Here is a 24,273-nt window from a genome sequence, read left to right as displayed (position 1 = left end):
AGTTAACATAGGGTTGGCTTAGCATGTTGGTGACGGGACTACTGTGAGGTTTTGGGATGATAACTGGTCAGGAAATTATGGCCCACTCAAGCTCCTTGCCCTTTAACCTGTCGCTGATACACAGGGACCCATGCATGTCAAGGATTTGGTGACCTCGACTGGCAAGTGGGACTGGAATCTTTTGCAGTACATGCTCCCACACAACGTTCTCCTTCAGTTGGCTGCTATTAGTCCTCCATAGAAAGATAGGGGGGTTGATCCTCCTTATTAGAACCTTTCACCTAACAATAAATGTTCGGTTAAATATGCTTACCATATGCTTACTGATATTTTTCTCTTTTTACAGATAATAGGTGGGACTTGGTGTGGAAGTGGTCGGGCACCCATCGCATTCATCACTTTCTTTGGCTAGTCCTGCAGAAGGGCCTTCTCACGAGCGAGGAACGAGTTTGCAGACACATGACAGATGATCCTAGCTACATGGTTTGCAGTACTGGTATTAAAGATCTCAACCATGTCTTGAGGGGTTATCATTACGCGCATAATCTTTGACACAAGATCATTCCTCAGTTGGCAGCTCCTACTTTCTTCAGTGTTCCTTTTGATGTCTGGCTCACTGCTAATCTGCAGAACAAGTTCAGCTGGTGCTCATCCTTTAGGGATTTGAAGATTGTGTTTGGTATCACCGACTGGCTCCTTTGAAAACAAAGGAATGCTTTCACGTTTGGGGGTAGCGCTTCTAGTTTGGAGGAACTTAAGCACAAGATCCTCAGGTTAACGAAATACACTTTTCAGGCTTGCACTATTAGGACAACCATATTCGACCATCGCACTAGTAAAGTGGAGAAACTTATCAGCTAGACCTCGCCTCCTCACCATTGGATTAAGATCAACACTGATGATGCTCTCCGGGGAGCATCGATACGGCTTGTGCAGGTGTCATTGGTCGTGACAGTAACGGTCAGTGGCTTGGGGGTCACATTAAGAACATTGACACCTGCACCGTTCTTCAGGCTGAGCTCTAGGGAGCTCTGGATGGTCTTGAGTTGGTTTGGAATTTAGGCTCATGTCACATGATCTTGGAAATAAATAATGTCCTCACTGTTCAACTCCTAAATTATGCCCTCAACAAAGAGCAGATCCCCATCAATGTGAATTCTCACCTGATTACAGCTATTCAGTATTGACTGGCGAAAGATTGGTACATTAAGTTTTAACATATTTATCACAAGGGGAATCGTTGTGTCGACCTCCTAGCCAACTTGGCCTTCTCTCTCCCCCTCGGATCTAATTATGTGCAACAACCGCCTACTGAGCTTCTGAGTCTCCTTTGGGAGGACTTTACTGGAATTTCATAGCCTAAAATGTATAATCTTTAATTATCCATTTTGGCTTTTTTCTCCTTTGTATAAAAAAAAAAGTCTTTCTCTCTTTCACTTAAAAAGACTCAAAAACCTACACTACCCATCAATTCCTTAATTCTTCACCTCCATAAATTAATTACTAATTATTAATTACTTAAGTAATAATTAAAATTAATTTATTATACATATATATGTTTTTTTCTGCAGAGTTTTTGTCTCTGTGCTCCATCAATCATCTTATTTTCAGGGAAAGAAGTAATTGGACCAGGGAAGATGAAGAAGAAGAAGAAGGAGAGAGAGAGAGAGAGAGAGAGAGAAGAGAAGAATAAGAGAGAAAAAATGGAAAGTGAAAAAGAAATAGGAAAAGAAAACTGAAGAGAGAAAACGCGTATAAAAGATTTTGTTATACGAGCTGCTACTCTGAATAGTCATCTAATCATTTCAGTTCTATCGCTTTGCTTTCTTCTCTCGTTCTGTTTGGCTCTCGAGTTTCTCAGGTATTTACCTGAGATTGAATAAAATGTCCTCTACTAATTACGTCAAACTTAAAATTAAAAATTTTTCGTCAAAAACTCTATTAGTATCTTCATAAGTGGCATCCTTGAATAATAATGATTATTAATTCATTGGGTTTATGTGCCATCTAGGTCAAAGTCACCGTATAGATTCCGAGAGCAATGGGATCTCGGAGGAGTTTAAGCTAGCTTGAAAGAAGGTGGTTTAGAAATTATTCTATTAAAACAAATATTTGGGCGGTTTAGAAATTGTTTCAATGATATAGAACCTTTTGCCCTTTTCTTCCTACTTCGATTTTTATGATGAAAGGGTGAAATATTCTGCTGTCTAATAAACCCAGTTGATGGTAGACTGAAATGTGAAGATTCCTGTTGCTGCCCTAGATTTACTCTCCTACCAGAATTTCTCACTGTGCTTTCTGTGTTCCCTCCAACACTAGAAGGAAAAGCATCGGAAGCTACTCCCCTGGACCAACCCCAATTCTTGGAGTTGGTTGATCAGGTGGACTTGGAGAATTCCTCAAGGGCATAGACAAATTTAAGCTGCTAGAAGAATCATATCGACCAGAACCAGTATGCCAAAACAGAACTTTCAGCTTGTGTATAGCTGCTTGAACTTCCACCTGAGTACCTTCAAGCGCCTTTCTCTTGCAGGATAAACCCCAATTGCCTGAGTGAAGAACCTGAGAAGCCCATATTTTCCTCCAGCACATGGGCTAGAGTTTCCAGATGAAGTCTCACCGTTACTTGAAGAACTAGCGCTAGGGTAGATACTGACTCCTGTATTCTGCCCACCATTACCACTTATCCCCGCATGCCTCATATTCTAATGCACATTTTGTGAATTATGACTGGAGCTAGAACCTTGCAAAAATAAAGGTCCACTTCTAACCTGATTCCGATTGTGGCTGGTGTGGAGCCTCCCAGGAAAAAGAATATTAGTTGGCTCAAGTCGCCTTTCATCTACCCGAAGGCTACTGCCAGCACGCACATTACAAGTAGAAGACAGCTCCGGTTCCATCTTCACCCTGTCATTATTGACCTGGTCTTGGGAACCCACTCTAAGGCTAGGTTCACCGGGATTCCAACCACTTAAGCTCTGGACATCATGAGCGTTCAAATTTATACAAGTTGACCCACCAGAAGATACTGCATAACTTGGCAATAAGCTGTCCACTGGATTAAGCACATTATTCAAGGAATTCTGAGGGTTTATACCAGAATTGTTTGAAACAGATCCATGATCAATGTCAACTGTTTCAGGTAAGGATTCAATGATATTCCCTTGCCGTTGCATTGGATTTAATACCTTCCACCTAAAATCCTATTCCTTTATTCCGGAGGAAAAGGTGGGTTCAATTTACACACTTCTCTGCCGCACCTAAAATCATGAAATCAGTAAAAAAAGAACCAAAATGAGCAGAAGCCAATAGATGAAAGAACTTCAGATATAAAATTATCTACTGGGTGAGAGAGAATAAAAAGACAAATAACATTCGTGCAACATGCACCCTTACGTACTAGAAAAGTTATAAGGCTTCCATATTATTGAACTCTAAATAGTTACGCAAACTGACTGCCAACATTAGCTGCCTCTCATCAATAGAGAAACCTAGTTATTAACATCTGAAACTGTAAAGAAGCAACTATTTCTTGCGGCTGTGGTCCTTAACAGCTACATAGCAACAACTTAGACATGTTTATTTTCAATTCTGGAACCTTCATACATCAAGGGGATCTATAGATAAGCAATGGCAGGCTACTTTTCAGGGCAAATTCTAGAATATATATTTTAAGAATATCTACAAGTTATAGCATATAAATTATAATAAATACCAGTAATCTTCTCCAGTACTGTTTAGGGGAAGAGGTGCCAACTGCAGTTGAAGTACTATGTAAAGAGGCAATTTGCTGCCAAGCACAGAATTTCTCCTATCCCAATGTCCTTTCTGAACACTAACGGCAATGTGCTTGATAAGTTTTAGCTTACTTCCTATGGACACTCATGATTCAAAGCATTGAAATGAAGATAAACATAAATGTGAATATCGGATTAAAAATTACACAAGCATTGAACTGATGCTCATAGACAACGAATAAGAACCAAAATGCCCATATCATTCTACTGAAAATTCAAGAATCAAACATAGAATGCAAGACAAACAAAATGGAAAAGTAAAAATCACTGCAAATAAAAACTTCAACTCCTGCATTGACAACACAGACCTCCACTTCACCGATTCAGAAATCCCCAAACTAATAAAAAATATGTTCAATTAGGGAAAAACACACAAAACTAAAAGTCTAAAAGTTCAAGAAAAATGGTAGAAAACTTTGTAGCAATGGTCTGATACACTGCCCATAAATCACAATCAGAAACCCGCAATCTGTAAATTATTGGTAAAAGAGAAATGCCCAATTCAACGAGGCCAGAGATAAACAAACCAACTTATTCAAAGAAACCAAAAAAGAACAACTATCAAAGGGGAAAATGAAAGAAGCGAAAAGAAAAACCTGAAAAAAAGCAACAAAATCAAAACGATAGGAACGAAGGGCCACACAGATCCTTCTCACACTCCAAAAAAATTGCACGAAAATGAACTAAAACAACCAAAAAATTTCGCGAGACACAGAATCCATAAAACAATACCCTAAAATTCGTTAAACTGGAAGCGATCTTGATAAGAAAATAGCTTAAGATCAAATGCAAAAGATTAAGACAAGTATCTGAGAGACTCGAGAACCAAACAGAACGAGAGAAGAAAGAGAAGCGATAGAACCGAAAACGATCGAATGACTACTCAGAGCAGTAGCTGGTTTAACAAAATCTCTTATAGGCGTTTTCTTTCTCTTTTCAGTTTTCTTTTCCTATTTTCTTTTTCACTTTTCCATTTTTTCTCTTATTCTTGTCTCCCTCTCTGTCTCTCTCTCTGTCTCTCTCTCTCTCTCTTCTTCTTCGTCCTCCGTGGTCAGTTATTCTTTCCCTGAAAATAAGATGATTGATGGAGGAGAGAGACAAAAACTCCTCAGAAAAAAACATATATATATATATAATAAATTAAAAAATAAAAAACTCAGATAAAGAGATTAATAAAAACATACAATTAATTTTAATTAATTACTTAATTAATTAATAATTAGTAATTAATTACTTAATAATTAGTGATTAATTTATGGAGGTGAAGAATTAAGGAAGTAGTGGTGGGTAGTGTGGGTTTTTAACAACGACACGTACAATTATATTTTTATGCAAAATAACGTACTAATTAGTATATATATATATATATATTTACAATTAATTCGGTTTAAAAATAAATATTTTTTTTCACATAACTCGTTATTATTATTATAATCATATAATTAATATCAAATAATATGATCTAATTTAAATAAGTAAATATTAATCTACCATTAATTATAGAAATTATATGAATCCATAGCAAATTGTACAATTTTGAATTGATTTTGTGGTTGACTTAATTATAGTTAAAATTAAATGTAATTAAATATTCAGATAACTTACTTATTTTTTTTACTATTGACAATAATATATATAATTATATTTTATAGAAAATAAATTATGTTTATATATTACTACATATATTTATATAATTCATTTTAATATATATATTGAGATTTTTATTATGCGTTATAAAAATTAAACTGAATTGATAATAATTTAAATTTTAATCTAAAAAATTAAGATTAAATTATTTTTTAAAAAATATATTTAATTTAAATAATAAACTATAATTTAATTTTGTAAATATGATTTTTAATTATTATAAATAAATTATTTTTTAAAATTTTATTAAGTATTTTGTATAAAAATTAACATAAATATTTTAAAAAATAAAATAATCTATTTTAGTTCAGACTTATTTTTTATATTTCAGCATATTTGGTTTAAATTTAAACTGAATTTAAATCGTTAAACATTATATATAAATGATCGGATATTGTATTCCAAATTATATAATTTTACTTAATAAATAATTCTTAATTTATAGTTTAAATTTAGATTCAATGATTATTAATCCCTCCTATTTTCTCTATTAATAGATATAATTCAAAATCATAAATTATAATATCCGAAAATAGTATAAAATATGAATAAATCTTCTCAATTTAGAAAATAAATCTAATGTAAAATTGTATGTATATCTACACATATATGTAAAGATTTTTATGAAATTAATTTAAAAAAAAATTATATGGGTCAAATATTAAAAAAATAAATAAATAAAGAAAAAAAAAAACAGGAGATGTCATGGACCCCACATTTGCTGGTGCATGAAAGATACGTGTACACTACAAATGCCCGTCTCTCCTTCACTTAAAAAGACTCAAAAACCCACACTACCCACCACCACTTCCTTAATTCTTCACCTCCATAAATTAATTACTAATTATTAATTAATTAAGTAATTAATTAAGATTAATTGTATGTTCTTATTAATCTCTTTCTCTGGGTTTTTTTTATTTTTTTAATTTATTATATATATATATATATGTTTTTTTCTGAGGAGTTTTTGTCTCTGTCCTCCGTCAATCATCTTATTTTCAGGGAAAGAAGTAACTGAACCAGGGAAGACGAAGAAGAAGAGAGAGAGAGAGAGAGAGCGAGGGAGAGAAGGATAAGAGAGAAAAAATGGAAAAGTGAAAAAGAAAATAGGAAAAGAAAACTGAAAAGAGAAAGAAAACGCCTACAAGAGATTTTGTTAAACCAGCTACTGCTCTGAGTAGTCATTTGATCGTTTTCGGTTCTATCGCTTCTCTTTCTTCTCTCGTTCTGTTTGGCTCTCGAGTTTCTCAGGTACTTGTCTTAATATTTGCATTTGATCCTAAGCTATTTTCTTATCAAGATCGCTTCCAGTTTAACGAAATTTAGGGTATTGTTTTGTGGATTCTGTGTCTCGCGAAATTTTTTGGTTTTTTTAGTTCATTTTCGTGCAATTTTTTGGAGGGTGAGAAGGATCTGTGTGGCTCTAGTTGGGGTTTTCGTTCCTATCGTTTTGATTTTGTTGCTTTTTTCCAGGTTTTTCTTTTCTGCTTCTTCCATTTTCCCCTTTGATTGTTGTTCTTTTTTTGTTTCTTTGAATTAGTTGGTTTGTTTATCTCTGGCCTCGTTGAATTGGGCATTTCTTTTTGACCAATAATTTATAGATTGCGGGTTTCTGATTGTGATTTATGGGCAGTGTATCAGACCATTGCTACAAAGTTTTCTACTATTTTTCTTGAACTTTTAGACTTTTAGTTTTGTGTGTTTTTCCCTAATTGAACATATTTTTTATTAGTTTGGGGATTTCTAAATCGGTGAAGTTGGGGTCTGTGTTGTCAATGCAGGAGTTGAAGTTTTGTTTGCAGTGATTTTTACTTTTCCATTTTGTTTGATTCTTGAATTTTCGGTAAAATGATATGGGCATTTTGGTTCTTATTCTTTGTCTATGAGCGTCAGTTCAATGCTTGTGTAATTTTTAATCCGATATTCACATTTATGTTTATCTTTGTTTCAATGCTTTGAATAATGAGTGTCTCATAGGAAGTAAGCTAAAACTTATCAAGCACATTGCTGTTAGTGTTCAGAAAGGACATTGGGAAAAATAAAACTTGTTTGCCATTCGGTTCTTAGTGCTTTGTTTATGTGGACCTGGCAGCATAGTTTCACGTGCTAAGTGTGTGCTGTATATGAGCTAAAACCATAATGGTAATGGCAGGTAAATGCAATAATTACTTCGGTTACGAAAGCGAAGGCTAACGGATGAGCGTCGGTTATGTGTAAGAATAGGTTGAATATAATATACATTGTATCAAATAGACAGAGAAGCTTATTGGTTTGGTATTATAATAATGATATTTCTTCCATAGCAGTTATCATAATAATTACTGGAAATGAATATAAAGCTTCAATAAACTGACATGGTGGCATATGTGACACTGAGCCTGTGATTGGTTCCGGTGTATTGACATGATGTAAATTTGATATAGGAGAAATTCTGTGTTTGGCAGCAAATTGCCTCTTTACATAGTACTTCAACTGCAGTTGACACCTCTGCCCCTAAAAAGTACTGGAGAAGATTACTGGTATTTATTATAATTTATATGCTATAACTTGTAGATATTCTTAAAACATTTATTCTAGAATTTGCCCTGAAAAGTAGCCTGCCATTGTTTATCTATAGATCCACTTGATATATGAAGGTTCCAGAATCGAAAATAAACATGTCTAAGTTGTTTCTATGTAGCTATTAATGAACATGGCCGCAAGAAATAGTTGCTTCTTTACAGTTTCAGATGTTAATAACTAGGTTTCTCTATTGATGAGAGGCAGCTAATGTTGGCAGTCAGTTTGCATATAACTATTTAGAGTTCAATAATATGGAAGCCTTATAACTTTTCTAGTATGTAAGGGTGCATGTTGCACGAATGTTATATCTGAAGTTCTTTCATCTATTGGCTTCTGCTCATTTTGGTTCTTTTTTTTACTGATTTCATGATTTTAGGTGCGGCAGAGAAGTGTGTAAATTGAACCCACCTTTTCCTCCGGAATAAAGGAATAGGATTTTAGGTGGAAGGTATTAAATCCAATGCAACGGCAAGGGAATATCATTGAATCCTTACCTGAAACAGTTGACATTGATCATGGATCTGTTTCAAACAATTCTGGTATAAACCCTCAGAATTCCTTGAATAATGTGCTTAATCCAGTGGACAGCTTATTGCCAAGTTATGCAGTATCTTCTGGTGGGTCAACTTGTATAAATTTGAACACTCATGATGTCCAGAGCTTAAGTGGTTGGAATCCCGGTGAACCTAGCCTTAGAGTGGGTTCCCAAGACCAGGTCAATAATGACAGGGTGAAGATGGAACCGGAGCTGTCTTCTACTTATAATGTGCGTGCTGGCAGTAGCCTTCGGGTAGATGAAAGGCGACTTGAGCCAACTAATATTCTTTTTCCTGGGAGACTCCACACCAGCCACAATCGGAACCAGGTTAGAAGTGGACCTTTATTTTTGCAAGGTTCTAGCTCTAGTCATAATTCACAAAATGTGCATTTGAATATGAGGCATGTGGGTATAAGTGGTAATGGTGGGCAGAATACAGGAGTCAGTATCTACCCTAGTGCTAGTTCTTCAAGTAATGGTGAGACTTCATCTGGAAACTCTAGCCATGTGCTGGAGGAAAACATGGGCATCTCAGGTTCTTCACTCGGCAATTGGGGTTTATCCTGCAAGAGAAAGGCGCTTGAAGGTACTCCTGGACAGTATTCAGGTGGAAGTTCAAGCAGCTATACACAAGCTGAAAGTTCTGTTTGGCATACTGGTTCTGGTCGATATGATTCTTCTAGCAGCTTAAATTTGTCTATGCCCTTGAGGAATTCTCCAAGTCCACCTGATCAACCAACTCCAAGAATTGGGGTTGGTGCTAGGGGAGTAGCTTCTGATGCTTTTCCTTCTAGTGTTGGAGGGAACACAGAAAGCACAGTGAGAAATTCTGGTAGGAGAGTAAATCTAGGGCAGCAACAGGAATCTTCACATTTCAGTCTACCATCAACTGGGTTTATTAGACAGCAGAATATTTCACCCTTTCATCAGTCTGCCAGATCTGTCCCATTTAATGGCTCTCTGGAGTTGAGATCAACACCACCGGCAACCACAAATATGGGTAGTGCTGAGAGTCAGCCGCATGCTATGCATATTTCTGCTTTGTCAAGAAATGTGCAGCCTTTCCACTGGAGTGGGACTTCCACTTCAAGGGTTGGTTCATCAAGTAATTTAATCCCTGGTGAGAGAGAAGCTGCATTTCAAGAGGATGCAAATGTAAGAAGCATTCCAAGAAACAATGCAGAGCATCCAATGTTTGCAGCTGCAGCTGACATGAGGAATGTAGTGCAGGATCCTGCTAGTTGGAGTCTGGCCCCGGCAAATATTGGCACTTCTGGAGGTGCTCCATCTGCTGCTCGAATTGGATCAAGTTCAGGCATCCATCCTTTTCCAACTCCTGGCTGGATTCCTCCTCTTAATGCCTTGGCACCTAATCAACAAAGATTACCAGACTTTGTTCCTTGGCATTTATCTCCAACTATTGACTTGGACTCTATTAGTTCCTTTCCCCCATTACCTTCTGGCCCTTCTGTTTCTTCTGTTGATACAATGATGGCATCAGGATCTAATAGCCAGGGCCATCGTCAACAAAATCGACGATCGGCACTGTTATTGGAGAGACAAAGTGATGATGCTATTGGTGCATCCCATTCATTCCGAGCTGTAGCTGCAGATACTGAAGGGCGGCATCGACTGATATCTGAGGTTTGTCTCTTAAATATTCTTTCTCTTCGTCTGAATTTTGTCAGTGTTGTTATGACATTCTTTGAGTTGATTGTATGATACAGGTAATCCCTGATATTTGGCTTTTCAGATTACAAAATGTTGACAGACTGTGTCCATTATCTTGTTTTAACTATTGCTTGTAGCATATCTCACAATCTTGAATTTATCCTCACCTTAGAAGATGTGAACTTTTACGGTTGAAATTAATCAATTCTTTCCTATATGACCATATTATAATTCATTTGTTATAGACAAGAGTAATAATTTGCACCTTATGCCCTGTATCAAATGGTTTGATATCCATAGTGGCACATTTACTTGTGGGTACCCTAAAGTTTTACCGTGATGTTCTATATTGATTTCATTCAGCTTCTTCCATTTAGAAGGCATGATTTGATAATTCCCTTTAGAAATTAGAAAACTCAACTTTAGTTTGTCTTTCACTTTTGCCTAGGGATTTTTAAGATCTATGTACGCTTGAGTGCTAATGCAGCTATATTCTAGCAGCAGGATTAGCATCAAAATGACTGTTTTTCCAAATTGCTGAAAAAATGAAGTGGTTATTTTTGTTTTTAGTAATGGGATGCTTTCTCTAATGTAGCTATCCTCTTCCTTGCAGTATTCTTGTAATATGTTTTTGAATATACTGCTGTACAGCATTAGATTTCTCAATAGGTCAGACATGGTGTTCATAGTTGGTTATCATCTTATAATGGTCACCTGGAGTATTACGGCAGACTTTGCTTGGTTCTTCCTAAACATGTCTAAATTTTGCTGTTTATTCTTAAGTGGATGGTTTCAGCACTCTGCTAATGTTTAACTGTTTTATTCTTGAAAATATTATGGCTCATATTGGATTTTTGATTAGCCACTACTGGTGTTCTTGTTGTGCCAGATTCGGCAGGTCCTGAATGCCATGCGTAGGGGAGAAAACTTGCGAATTGAGGTACGGCAACGTTTACAATTGCATACATTTGAATTATTGTAACCTTATTTTGGCTGCTTATGTTGACTCTAGAGAGAATTTAGCTGAAGTCATCAATATGAAGCCTTTTTTTTTTACCTTGTACAGTTGTTCTCATGCATTTTACTCCTGAAGTTTATTACTGAATCAACTAATTTTTTTTGCTGAATCTAAGTTGGCACAACAAAAATAAATGAGGCAGAGGTTTTCAAATGAAATTCCATGCTCTCATACATAATATGGGGCATGATAAATTCTCCCCATGTCAAGATAATTTTTCAGGGGAAGACAAGGTTGATTCAAAACTTAGGACTGCAGTATTTCTAATCTTTGTCTACATGCAGGAATTAAAGTACTAAGTTTTAGTTGGCACATTTGAGTTATTTTTATATAAAAGACCAAACATTAATTTTCTTATCGAATAGACAGTTTTGATGGAAATAGTAACAGTTGTTATCATGGTAAATATGCATATGTGGCCATTACTGTTGCACATTTGGATGTTGAGATAAGAAATAAGCACTGAACTTGTCATGCTATGTGGACATATTGTTTCCCTCTTTACACTTAGCTTATCTTTTTCAGATTACTCCTGTTCCCACTTCACTCAACATCAACACTAATTCGACTAAGCCACAACCACCAGAACATGGTCCTCACCACCTTTTTACAATCTCACTGTCCGGCTTCTCTTGCTCGGGCCACTCTTCCCCATCTTCACTTATAGCACCTTCACTAACTTCACCACACCACAACCACCACCTTTCACCGTAGCCATCACCCTTCATCTCTATTACATAAAATTCACCATCTTGATTTCTTCCTTTGCCAAAATCCATCACAACTGCCACTTCTCTTTCTACTGTTTCACTATTCACAATTGGCCAACACAGACACAATTCGATTTCTCCTTTCTCCTAAAATGTTCTCAGCTCAAGGAAGACCCTCAAGCATGCATATCTCAATGCAAAGGAAAAACCAGAGAGAGAAATCCAAGTAGCTGAAGTTGGCAATTTTGGGTTTATTTGGTATGAAGATAAGATTCCTATGCCTAATTCAACCAAACAGAAGTAGAAGGGGAAAAACTAATAATTTCACCAAAGTTCAAGGGCCAAATTAGGCTCTTTGACCAATTTAAAACAACACCAGTAGTGATTTATTATACTCCTTTATTTTTATGTAGTTTGAGTGCTTAACTGGTGTATGGGAAATCGGTTTCACTGGTGAATGTGGTAATCGCTTTGGACTAGAGCTATTTCCTTCATTTTAAGAAAACTTCGCAAATGTATTGAATGGGGATAAATTTAGATATGGGGAACAGATGAATAATTTGGTATCATATATCTAGGTAAAGAAGTTTCTGGATGTGTTTCAACTCTGCTTTGGCATTTCAGTTTTCTAAATATCATGTTGCACCTTGTAAAATCGGGGAGGAAATACCTCATTTTAACTTTACTAGAGCTGAACCTGTGTGCAAACAGGCATTAACTGACCAGGAATGGTGATTAGGGTTTTATTTATCATTTGACCTCACTGTGGTGATCTGCCAGGATTATATGCTCTTTGATCCATTCGTATACTATGGTATGGCCGAGATGCAGGACAGGCACAGAGATATGCGCCTTGATGTTGATAACATGTCCTACGAGGTAAAGAAAAAAAGAGATAATATCCGTTTATTTCCCTCTCATTCGTTTCAAAATTCATGTTTTCTCCTTACACTGATTGCAATACTAGGAGCTTTTGGCACTGGAAGAACGCATAGGAGATGTTAGCACCGGACTACCTGAAGAAACCATCTTGAGGATAATGAAGCAACATAATTATGTCCGTACTGCAAATGAATCAGCACTAGATGTGGAGCCTTGTTGTATCTGTCAGGTATAAGCCAGATATGAAATGGCCATTTAAGTAGCTTTCCTAGAACTTTTCTTGGAAGAAGCCTCTCTTCATCGAGCATGTCAGTTTTAACTTGATTTACATTTTGTCTTCAACAGGAGGAATATGCTGATGGTGATGAGCTCGGGAGGCTAGACTGTGGACATGACTTCCATACCAACTGCATCAAACAGTGGCTTGTGCTGAAAAATCTGTGCCCCATTTGTAAGACTACGGCACTGTTTACATAACAATATTGAGAGAGGAAAATTATGTCATTGTTGCTTAAAGATTTCCCCAAATTTAATCTTCTTTCATGGATCATTGGATCCAATAATTGGGGTGGATAGTGATGATGATATTGAACTTGAACCATTTGAAAGTTGCTCATGAGCTGCAAGGTTACATTACAAAGGACTAGTTGAGCCAAATTGCAGCATGAGCAAGAAATATTAAAAGTACTGTGACAATTTTAATTAGATATCTTCTGGAATAATTATGACAAATATCAAGCTTTTAGATGGGTACAGCTTATTCAGTATTTTGCTTAATTTAAAATCTTATACATACACATATATACATATGTATGTACATGCTGCATCTCTTATTGTCCCCTTGGTTTCTTGGTCTGAGGCTAGGCTGTTACTTCTATTTATAAAAAATTGTAAATTCTTTACAAGTTCATATTTTTGTTCACATTTTCAATATAATGTAGGGTTCGATTCTTTCTTTCCTATTTACTCTTTGAAAAATATTTGTTTCTTTCAAACATATATATATATATGTATATATGCATGTTTAGCAGCCTAGAGTGTAACTTAACCAAAGAATCAAAAGGATAACATGGTACATGTGTGTATAAATACACATTATAGTTTACATTTTTTTGTCTACATAGCAGGTAAAATTTGGAGTATTTTTATGCAATTTATAGGTTTCACTTTTTGATTTAATTTCTTAACTACTTTTTTTTTTTTAAAAAAAAAAAGTTGTGTTAGTCGGTGTAATGACTCGTGTTTTCTGGAGAAATATAATATTTTTATAACCAAATACTTCATTTTCGACATCTAACAAAATACAGAATCTAAAAATAATTTTACGAAAGATTATTTTACTTACCGAAGAAGATAACATTTTAGAATTTGAAAAATTAAGTTTACCATAACTGTGGATGGAATAATTCTTATATGCTTTTGGGTCCCGTCATCGTCCTACCTGGTCTTCAACTTATTTTTTGATTTTTCTGTTTTGTAAGACATAAAAGAATGAGTTACAAATGTCCATTAAAAGGCGTTTAACAGATTAATTTACAATTGTATGTAGTACAAGTGTCTTCTTTACCTTACCCTTATTGAATCTACATATATATATATATATATATATATTTGAGCGTCTATTAAAATTTGTTAAAGACATTTATGTCTTTTTTTTCATGTTTCTTTTTATTATTTTTCATTTAGACTTGTCATTATAATAATTCGTATTTTACCATTAATAGGTAAAGTAGTATAAAGATGTTAACATTTTTAAATCTCCATTTTTACAACTCACATCATTGTTATCATTCAGCTTTTTTTTTAACTAGCACAGTAATATCAACTTTCTAAATTTTTCAATATACCTATCTAACTTCCATCCCTTTCATTTCTTTCCTCACAGGAGGACCATGGTTTTTCATCGTACAATATCGTTACATCATTATCATAAGAGAATAAAACAAATAACTTCATAACATGTAAACACAAATCATATACATATACATATCCATCAAAGAAAACCATACGATACTACCAACAGACGGGCCCACACTCGACATTTTGTTCACCTAATATGTACAATATATCATACAATATCACCTCCATATGCATTTACCAATGAAACCATACGATACTACTAGCAAACGAGACTACACTCGACCCTCTGTTCATATAATATGTATAACATATCATACAATATCACCTCTACATACATTTACCAATGAAAATTGTATGATACTACCGTGAGCTCACACTTGACCCTATGTTCACCTATTATGTACAACATATCATTCAATATCACCTCCATATACATTTATTAATGAAAACCGTACAATACTATCAACATATGGACTCACACTCGACCTTCTGTTCACCTAATATGTACAGCATATCATACAATATCATTTGCATACGCATTTACCAATAGAAACTGTACGATACTACCAACAAATCAGGTTTTCACTCGACCATAATGACTACACACGCATTTGCCCATCTGTTTACTAGTATAGTACAGTATATTACACGCTCTTTGAAACTGGTTTAACACTCGACCGTAACCGACCTCACACACCCACCCTTCCAAGAGCACAACAACTGTAGTCATACTTGTATCCGTACCACTACGAATATCAAGCTACTGAATTCACATTTATACACAAAACTGTCCATAGGACATGAACAATATCCATCACCATCAAACTCACCTCGACCAGAAATTCAATCACCCACACACCCTCTATGATAATTGATTAAACGATGTACCAAATCAAACTCATCACATAACAACTATTCCATACTTCTCATGTGTCACTTTTTATTCAACTTAATTTTCATAGCTTATCTAACTTTCCTTTTTATATTATTACACTGTATTATTTCTTATTTCTTCCCTTTTCTCATATTCTTTATTGTTTCTCGTTATTCTAAGATTTCTTTAAAATATAGGGTCATCGAGTTATCATCCTAATACAATTATATGTATATGTATATCCTCTCTTACCTATTTTCCTTAAAACTTTACCCATTTCTTATTTAATCGTTTGGGTTTACACTGCATTTTTAGGGTGCTATTTAGAAGTACATATATCTTTGTTGAGATTGGTTCTTTCCCCATAATTCTAAGTGTTCTTCAAGTTTCACCTTAATCAATTCATCCCTTCCACTTCGGGACTTGCATTGACCCATTCTAATTCTTTACTTACGTGTCTCTGCTATCTTTAGATTTTCACTGTTTGGCCCATCCTTCATATCACTCTTAGATTTTAATCATGGCCGGCCAAATGACTACAGGATCATCGGCCTACTCTAACCTCAATTCACCATTTCGAACTTCACACAGAGGTTTTTCCGTAGCAGCTCCTTCTACCTATACCGCAGTTTGCAGCACCTAAAGGAGAATTTGGTGTCTTTCTGGTCAGTAATGGAAGCAATCGTCCCTACCGTCGTAAAATAAGAGCACCCGGCTCTGCCCATTCACAAGGACTCGATTCTATGTCCAAACATCACATGCCAGCAGATGTGGTCACCATCATAGGTACTCAAGATATTGTGTTCGGAGAGGTGGATAGAGAAGGACTACACAGGCCCATGTAGGTGTTTTCTTACTTGTAGCTTTTCTGGGTTTTGGCTCGTTTGTGATTTGAGTAAGGCCCAAATATTTTGCCCAGACTCGGCCCACTTGAACTGTGCATCTTCCCTACCAACTCCTAACCCTAGATTCACCGACACCATGGCAACCTTCCAGATCTCGAATCATTTTGAGCATTTACGTTATTCATTATATTCAAATATAGCGATTTCTAATCATTCCTTTCTGGTAGTTCTAGACTAGTTATACAACAGATTAGTTATACAATCGCAGTTAGGTTAAAAAAGTTAGATGAATCTTACATCCCGGCGATATGAGTCGCGGCTACGACTTTGAAACTCTTCGACGCAACCCGCACCGCATTCCAAAACCATATACGTTTTTCTTTTAACGAGAATTTTGCAGAAGAAAGAATTAGTGGCGGATGCGATATGAGTCGCGACGACGACGTTGAAACTCTTCGTCGTAACCTGCACCGCATTCCAAAACCATATACGTTTTTCTTTTAACGAGAATTTTGCAGAAGAAGGAATTAGTGGCGGACGCGATATGAGTCGCGACGACGACGTTGAAACTCTTCGACGTAACCTGCACATTCCAAAACCATATACGTTTTTCTTTTAACAAGAATCTTGCAGAAGAAGGAATTAATGGCGGATTCTTGATTTAGGCTTACATCCGAAAAAGATTCTCATCGCGACTTACCCTAATCACGACGGCATGTGCGAACGTCGGAAAGCTTCTAATCTCTGCTCCTCCATCGATTCACGTTCTCCTTCTGACGCAGCCCGATTCACCCTCCCTTCTCTCTCTCTCTCTCGCTCTCTTCTTTCTTGAATCAATTAGGTTTCTTAAACGGCTGAAAATAAGTTTATATATGGAGGTTTGTTTGTTGATTTTGGGCCGTTGGATCTCAAGATCCATTTTTGACCGTCCGATTTTTTGGTGTTACAGTCGGTTCTCGCATAACTATAACTAAGTGAATTTTTAGCCATAATAATATTTATAATTCAATTATTATTTAAAAAGTTAAAGTTTGTTCTTCTCACATTTACACATCCATCGAGGGGAGGAAGAACATATATACATACATACATACATACATACATACATGTATATACATATATATATATAAGCAAGTTTATTTTCTGAAATATTTGGGATACAGCGCCAGTTAAAGTAGCTTTCCACCTTGCTTATGCGGTTAAGCATCAGCTCCCGTTATTTCAGCGGTATATTCCTTCATATTTTTATTATGTTCTTCACAAAAAAAAAACACATGACGTGTATATATATATATATATACACACACACACATATACACACACGTATAAGTAGCTGCCTGTTTTGTTTTGTGTTTCACATGCGTGACTCACACATCCTTGAACCTTCTTCTCCGTTAAATAACCCTGTAGTAACATATATATATATGTATGTATGGATGTTTGAACATTTTGTATTTCAATGCATATACATATATGCATACACATATATATATATATATACACACACATATACACATACTCATCCTAACTTTTTAATCATTGCAGAAACCTATGTAACGCTTAACGGAACAGTTAAAAGCTAGCTAAGGGTGAGTCACAAGTTATATCCTAACGGAAAAAAAAATATATATATATATATATATATTCCTTCCCGTCCTCTAGCTATAGCCAATGTAAATATTTTTAAATTTAATAAAATTGATATATTAATAATTAAACCATGTCAAAATATTTAATTATTGAGTTATTAATTAATAACTTTACTTAATTAATTATGGGTAATTAATTAATAAACAATAAAATTATAATGAGATTAGTCAATAGTTATCGAGCTAATTATTATTAACTCGAATTTTATAGTAGTTGAAATCTTAATTAATTAAATTTAATTATTATATTTTAATTAATTATTTGGAGAGATTAATTTATTTTTTAAAAAATAATTTAATAAATATCACAAAGTAATTTCATTTTTTTTTAAATTATATATTATACAGTCACACGTACTTACACTTTAGTAATAACATAATAATAATATCAACTCGTGTAGTATAATTTAAATTTATAACTTTATAAAAATATATAAAAGTATATAATATTTAGTTAATTGATAGTTGATAATATCTCGTACTAAATTAAAAAATAAGTTCATTAATATTAAAATAAAATGTCTCGTATGTTAAATTATTTGGTATAATTATCAATAAATTTTTTTAATTAAATAGATATTGATTATTGATAAGAAGACTTTTTAAATAAATAAATTAAATAATATTTTTGAATTAATTTCTCAAGTTCTAAATTTATTATTTTAATTTTATATATTTATAAAGTGATGAATTATATATTTTAAATAAAATTTGATTTAATAATTTTTAAATAGAAGGTAAAAATTATAACCGTTAGACCAAACGCGTGAATGGTAAATAGTGAAATTTTATTAGGTGAATTCTAGAAGAAGTAAAAAAAGGTTAAATTAAAAAAAAAATTAAATTTGGGTAAATTTGTTGAAGGGCAATGGAAATGCCACGCGCTTGGGCTTACACATATCCGTTTTTTGTTTTTGAGGGCCAGTAACGGCATATTTTCTTATGATTGTATTTTGGTATCTTCCTCTCTACCTTTCTCTTATACATATTATTATATATGTATATATTACCAATATATATATATATATATACACCCCTTTCTCATTCTCTCTCTACATCAACCTCCCTCTCTCACTCTCTCTCTCTCTCTTTGAGAGACCAGATACATACACCTTTTCATACACATACATACATAGCTGGCTATGGAGAAAGACGACTGGGATGTATCTGGTTTCTTATGGGAAACCGAGAACCAGCTCTGGGATTTCTTCAATTTTGATTTCAGCGCTGTAGAAACCCAGATCAAGTATCCCATGGACCCTCCTCCTCCTCCCCCTCCTCCTCCTTGCTTCACCTCTAATCTTAGCCTGAATCCCCCAACAGTGCCAAGTCCCGATCTTGATCAGCCCCAAACGGCCGCTCCTGCCGCCGCGGCTGCCGCCCTCGAGAAGGAGAAAGGGAAGAAGGTGATCGGAGTCGATGAGAAGAAGGAGAAGGAGAAGGGGAAGAAAGAAGGCAAAACTGAAGCAAACCATGAGAGTCATCTGTGGACGGAGAGAGAGAGGAGGAAGAAGATGAAGAACATGTTCGATAACCTTCATGGCTTGATGCTCACTAACCCTCGTGGCATGATGCGTCATGTTCCTCAGAAGGTAAATATATATATATATATATAGTATTTTTATGTTCATAAATTCGTATCTGTGAATGTAGTGCGTTGTTTAGTAGAAATTAGTTCAATTTTTCCCCCTATTAATTTTTTTTTTTTTGAATGTAACTGTTCCATTTATGTTTCCTGTTTCTGTGTGTACATATAGACCACCATGTATATAGTCTACAGTCTTGCATGCAGTAAAAGATTCATAAGCTTTTCCCTTGTCCAAAATTTCCTCCATCTGTGGCAGCTTCAAAGCCTTTTCTTTTTTTCCCCCCATTTTCATTTTTGTTCCTTGATGAGCAGATAGAGTGTTTTGTGAAAAAGGTGGGCTGGACATTTCATCTTTTTCTCCTGTTTAGGTTTTTATCTCCTGAAAATCGTCTTCAATTTCAATACATCATCATCTATACATATACATATGCCTGTACTTATAGATCAAAGTTACAGCACAAACCCAGATCACGCATCATTGCACTTCTTCTTCTTCTTCTTCGAGATCAAGCCCAACAAAAACTTCGTACTCCATCTGGTTTTTATTTTCAAATCCGAAGGGTAATATAATCTGTGTATATATATATATTTGTATACGCTTGGTTTTTTGAAAAAATTAAATGAAAAAAACTTCAAAATTGGAGGTGAATAGGCTGCAACACTGTGGTTTTTCATTCCCCCCCTTTTCTTGATTTATGACCAAAAGCCTGCAAATTTAGTTTGTTGCCACAAGACAAAACTCTCAACTCTTAAGATTTCATGTATCTCATTCTTCATATTTTGATTTACATATTTAATCAATTATTTCAAGTGAAAAGTAAAGCAAATTCAGTAAAAAATTATACTTTACAAAGTTTAGATTATGAATTTATAAAATTTCTTCGTATTAAATTGAAATAGATATGTTGATACTCCGTCAAACCGTAATTACAATATTATAATTATTTTCTCGATATATTTATAGAATCACTTTGATACCCATAAATAAAATTTAATTACATTTTATTTTTACATTATCGAATCAGTATTTTCTATCGTATATATAAAATATATAAATTGAGAAGAAAATATAATATATTTATAGATTATCATCAATATCACAAATCAAATTCTTATTTTGCATCTTTAACGTATTTATATATATATTTATATATAATATCATATTTATTCGTTCTAACATATAAAGTACTATCATTATCGTATTCATAAATAAAGTTTTATCTTGACCTACTTCTGTGATAATAAATCAAGATTCTTTAAATATATATAAAAAGACATAAATTGAAAAAAAAAATCTAAATTTTTTATATATTACTATCGCTATAATATTCTTATATAAATTTTTTATTTTAATTTATTCACGTATCGCTAATTCGGCACTCTTTAAATATAAAGATATGAATAAGAATAAATGATAGTGTTTTCATAAATTATTGTCACTCTAATACTTATATATAAAATTTTTATCTTAATTTTATTTGATTTCGCTGAATCAACACACTCTGAATATATATATACATATATAAATGTATAAACTAAAGATAAAAAGTTAGAATTCTAATATATTAGTATCAATATCAAGATTCAAATCTTCGCTTGCATTGTTTAGATGTGAATATATTGTTTATATCTGAATTTTGATACCGATACCAATATAAATCTTCACTTGCATTGTTTAGATTTGAATATACTTATATGGGTTCTTAAAAGTAACTTACATGATCAAATCTTCATTATAATATTATATTTACTTTCTTAAAATACTCAAATTTTTTCTTTAATATTCACAAATATGATTAAATTTTATCGTTAAATATATGCGTGTTACTGAGTCAGCACTTACATAAATGTGAAAAGTTTTATCATTAATTATTATTTGTTTATCGCTTAATCAGTATTTTGTAAATTATTCTTAATCTAATTTGATACTTATAAAAATATGAAATGAGAAAAAAAATATATATATATATTTTTATGCATATTGTCAGCCTAATATAACACTTATAGATAAAAAATTTTATTTTAATTTATTTGTGCATCATCGAGTCAATACTATCAAAATGTACATAAAAACACATGAAATAAGAAAAAAATATATACTCTTATATTAGATTATTATCATTTTAATACTTATAAATAAGATTTATCTTACTCTATTTGCGTGTCACGGAGTCAACATTCTCTAAATATATGTAAAAAAAATCATCCGTTAGAAACAAAAGTTAGTATTCTCAAAGATTAGCACCAATATCAAAATTCAAATCCTCATTTGCATTGGTTTAGATTTGAATACATGTTAGTATATATTATTTAAATTAACTTACATTATTAAATCTTCGTTGTGATATAATATTTATTTTCTTAAGATATCCGATTTTTTTTTAATATTCATAAATATCATTAAATTTTATCGTTAATTATTTACGAATTACTGAGTCACACCGTATAAAAGTGAAAAATCTTGTTTGCTTGAAAAAAGATAACATTTCTATATATTAGAAAGAATATCAATATTCAAATTCTTACTTATATTGTTTTTTATATGTAGACATACACATATTTATATTGATGGAGTGTGTGTGTGTGTGTGTGTGTATATATATATGTATGTACTTGCAGGCAGACAAGATCACCATTGTGGATGAAGCAGTGACCTGGATAAAAGGCCTACAGCAAGATGTGCAAAAACTAGAAGCACGTAAGGAATTAGAAAAGCGCAAACGTGAAAGTCAGGATCCAATCACTGCTCATAAACTAGCCATGGATTCAACACAACCCACCTTGATTGATCAACCCTCTTATGGCAATAATAATAATAATAACAACATAGTTCCAGAATTTACCAACCCTACCCCTGTAGGTTTTAAGGTCTGGTTTTCTGAAAACCTAAACTTGAACATCTGTGGTGATGAGGCACAAATCAGTCTGTGTTCGGTCAAAAAGCAAGGCCTCTTCACTGCAATATGCTCTGTGTTGGAGAAGCACAAATTGGAGTTGCTTTCGGCTTCCGTCTCCTCCGATTCTAATCGCCGCATGATCATGATGCAAGTTTCTGTAAGTGAATTAATTTATTCACCTTCAATTCTTTTTTCTTTCTAAATTTGAATTGTTTAACGGTTTGATTTATAGTATATATTTTCATTGCTATACATACGTATATATACGTAGAGAGCCATGACATTGAAACACTTACATACACACACGCAGAACTAGCAGAATATTTCGAAAGTAAATAGCCCACCAACTTGTGTAAACTTAAAAAGGAAAGTTAATTATTACTAGCTACGTAAATGTATACGTATATTAATATATATGTATGCGTATATATATGTGTATCTAATGAGTTATCTCTCTCCGTCTGTTAAAATAAGCAGGTAGGTAGCGACATTGCAGGTTCTGAGCAAGTGGAACAGATATTCAAGCAAGCTGCACAAGAGATGATGCTCTGGGTCTCTTCTAATTGATCGAATCTATATAGATTATATAGCCTGTTTGGACAGAAATTGAACTTTTTTTTTTCTGGGTTCTGATTTCTCTTTGATTTTCCTTTATGGATCTCAAGTTATAGATATCTTTGGATGATTATACAGCTGATTTTGCAGTTTCTATATGAAAACAGCAAGTACAGTCATAGTCTATATATATATATACATAGTCGTAGTATATATATATATATATATATATATATATACAGGACTATTCTATCGTTAAACTGGGCAGATGCAATTTAAAGTGGTCTTTTTCATTGTATATTGATGTAAACTCATATAGCTTTTTTGCTGCTTTAAATGTCTTAAGCTTGCCCTAATCATATATAGCCATATATATATATATATATATAGATTCTTTTTACAGTTGAAATGGTCTATACATGTGTAAGTATTAGTAGGTTACTTTTTAGTTGGTACTTACATATAGTTATTACTTTCAAGATTATACATTTTTAGTAACAATTTTTAGTAAAATATTTTAATTTTAGAGAATATGGATGAGAATGATAATATATATGTACACATGTAGTCTTTTCTTATATCCGATTAATTTTAATATTCATAAATAAAGTTTTTATCTCTGTATAGTTATATATTATCGAGTTATCACTTTTAAAACATATATAAAAACTACGAATTAATGAAAAAAATAATATTTTTTATATTATTATTATTCTGATACTCTGTAAATAAAATTTATTTTAATCGATATTTCTGTTACTAAACTAACATTTTTTAAATATGTATAAAAATATATAAATTAAAAATATAAAAATAACCATTTTGTATATTACTATTCTCGATACTAATAAATAAGATTTTATCATAATCAGTTTACATTTGTTGAATTAACACTTTCTAAATATATATGTATATATAATAATAATAAACTTATATTTTTGTAGAGTATTTTGATCAATATAAAAATTCAAATTCTTACTTCTAATGTTTATATTTATATACATATTTACATGTACATATATATTTTTTAAATTATATTGAAATAATATTATCTTACATTGCTAAATTTTGATTATAATATCGTATTTACTCTCTTAAATATCCGAATTTATCTTAATTACTTATGTATTATTGGAATCAGCATGCTATAAATATAAAATTTATGAAAAGTCATTAGTTG

The 24,273-nt window shown here is 33.2% G+C and overlaps 1 protein-coding gene and 2 long non-coding RNA genes across 7 annotated transcripts; 1 reads left to right on the top strand and 2 right to left on the bottom strand.

Annotated features, from left to right (window-relative positions):
* Positions 1–1,953: 1,953 nt before the first annotated feature.
* LOC110806672 (uncharacterized) lies at positions 1,954–4,882 on the bottom strand. The gene is made up of 2 exons (XR_002538336.2): positions 3,716–4,882; positions 1,954–3,260 (listed from the first exon to the last, which is right to left on the bottom strand). It is a non-coding gene; the product is annotated as an uncharacterized LOC110806672 (long non-coding RNA).
* A 1,520-nt stretch (positions 4,883–6,402) lies between these two features.
* MBR2 (RING/U-box superfamily protein) lies at positions 6,403–13,572 on the top strand. Of its 4 annotated transcripts, none has more exons than XM_088221779.1 (7): positions 6,403–6,695; positions 7,597–7,657; positions 8,383–10,188; positions 11,105–11,155; positions 12,724–12,822; positions 12,911–13,054; positions 13,171–13,572. In XM_088221779.1, exons 3-7 carry the CDS (start codon positions 8,467–8,469, stop codon positions 13,300–13,302), a joined length of 2,148 nt encoding a protein of 715 aa, XP_088077905.1. In that variant the 5' UTR covers positions 6,403–6,695; positions 7,597–7,657; positions 8,383–8,466; the 3' UTR covers positions 13,303–13,572. The 4 variants fall into 4 exon arrangements, with proteins under 4 accessions (XP_088077905.1, XP_088077906.1, XP_088077904.1 ...); XM_088221780.1 differs by having other exon boundaries at positions 7,597–7,667; XM_088221778.1 differs by lacking the exon at positions 7,597–7,657.
* Positions 13,573–13,680: 108 nt separating this feature from the next.
* On the bottom strand, positions 13,681–17,234 carry LOC110806693 (uncharacterized). 2 transcript variants are annotated; one of them, XR_015821281.1, is made up of 3 exons: positions 17,105–17,234; positions 16,702–16,987; positions 13,681–14,294 (listed from the first exon to the last, which is right to left on the bottom strand). It is a non-coding gene; the product is annotated as an uncharacterized LOC110806693 (long non-coding RNA). The 2 variants fall into 2 exon arrangements; XR_002538344.2 differs by lacking the exon at positions 13,681–14,294 and having other exon boundaries at positions 14,756–16,987.
* Between the last annotated feature and the right edge of the window lie 7,039 nt (positions 17,235–24,273).

Source organism: Carica papaya, chromosome 6, assembly GCF_054855325.1.
Source record: "Carica papaya isolate Zhongbai chromosome 6, ASM5485532v1, whole genome shotgun sequence".
In the NCBI taxonomy this organism is placed as follows: domain Eukaryota; kingdom Viridiplantae; phylum Streptophyta; class Magnoliopsida; order Brassicales; family Caricaceae; genus Carica; species Carica papaya.
This window is presented reverse-complemented; position numbering and strand designations above follow the sequence as displayed.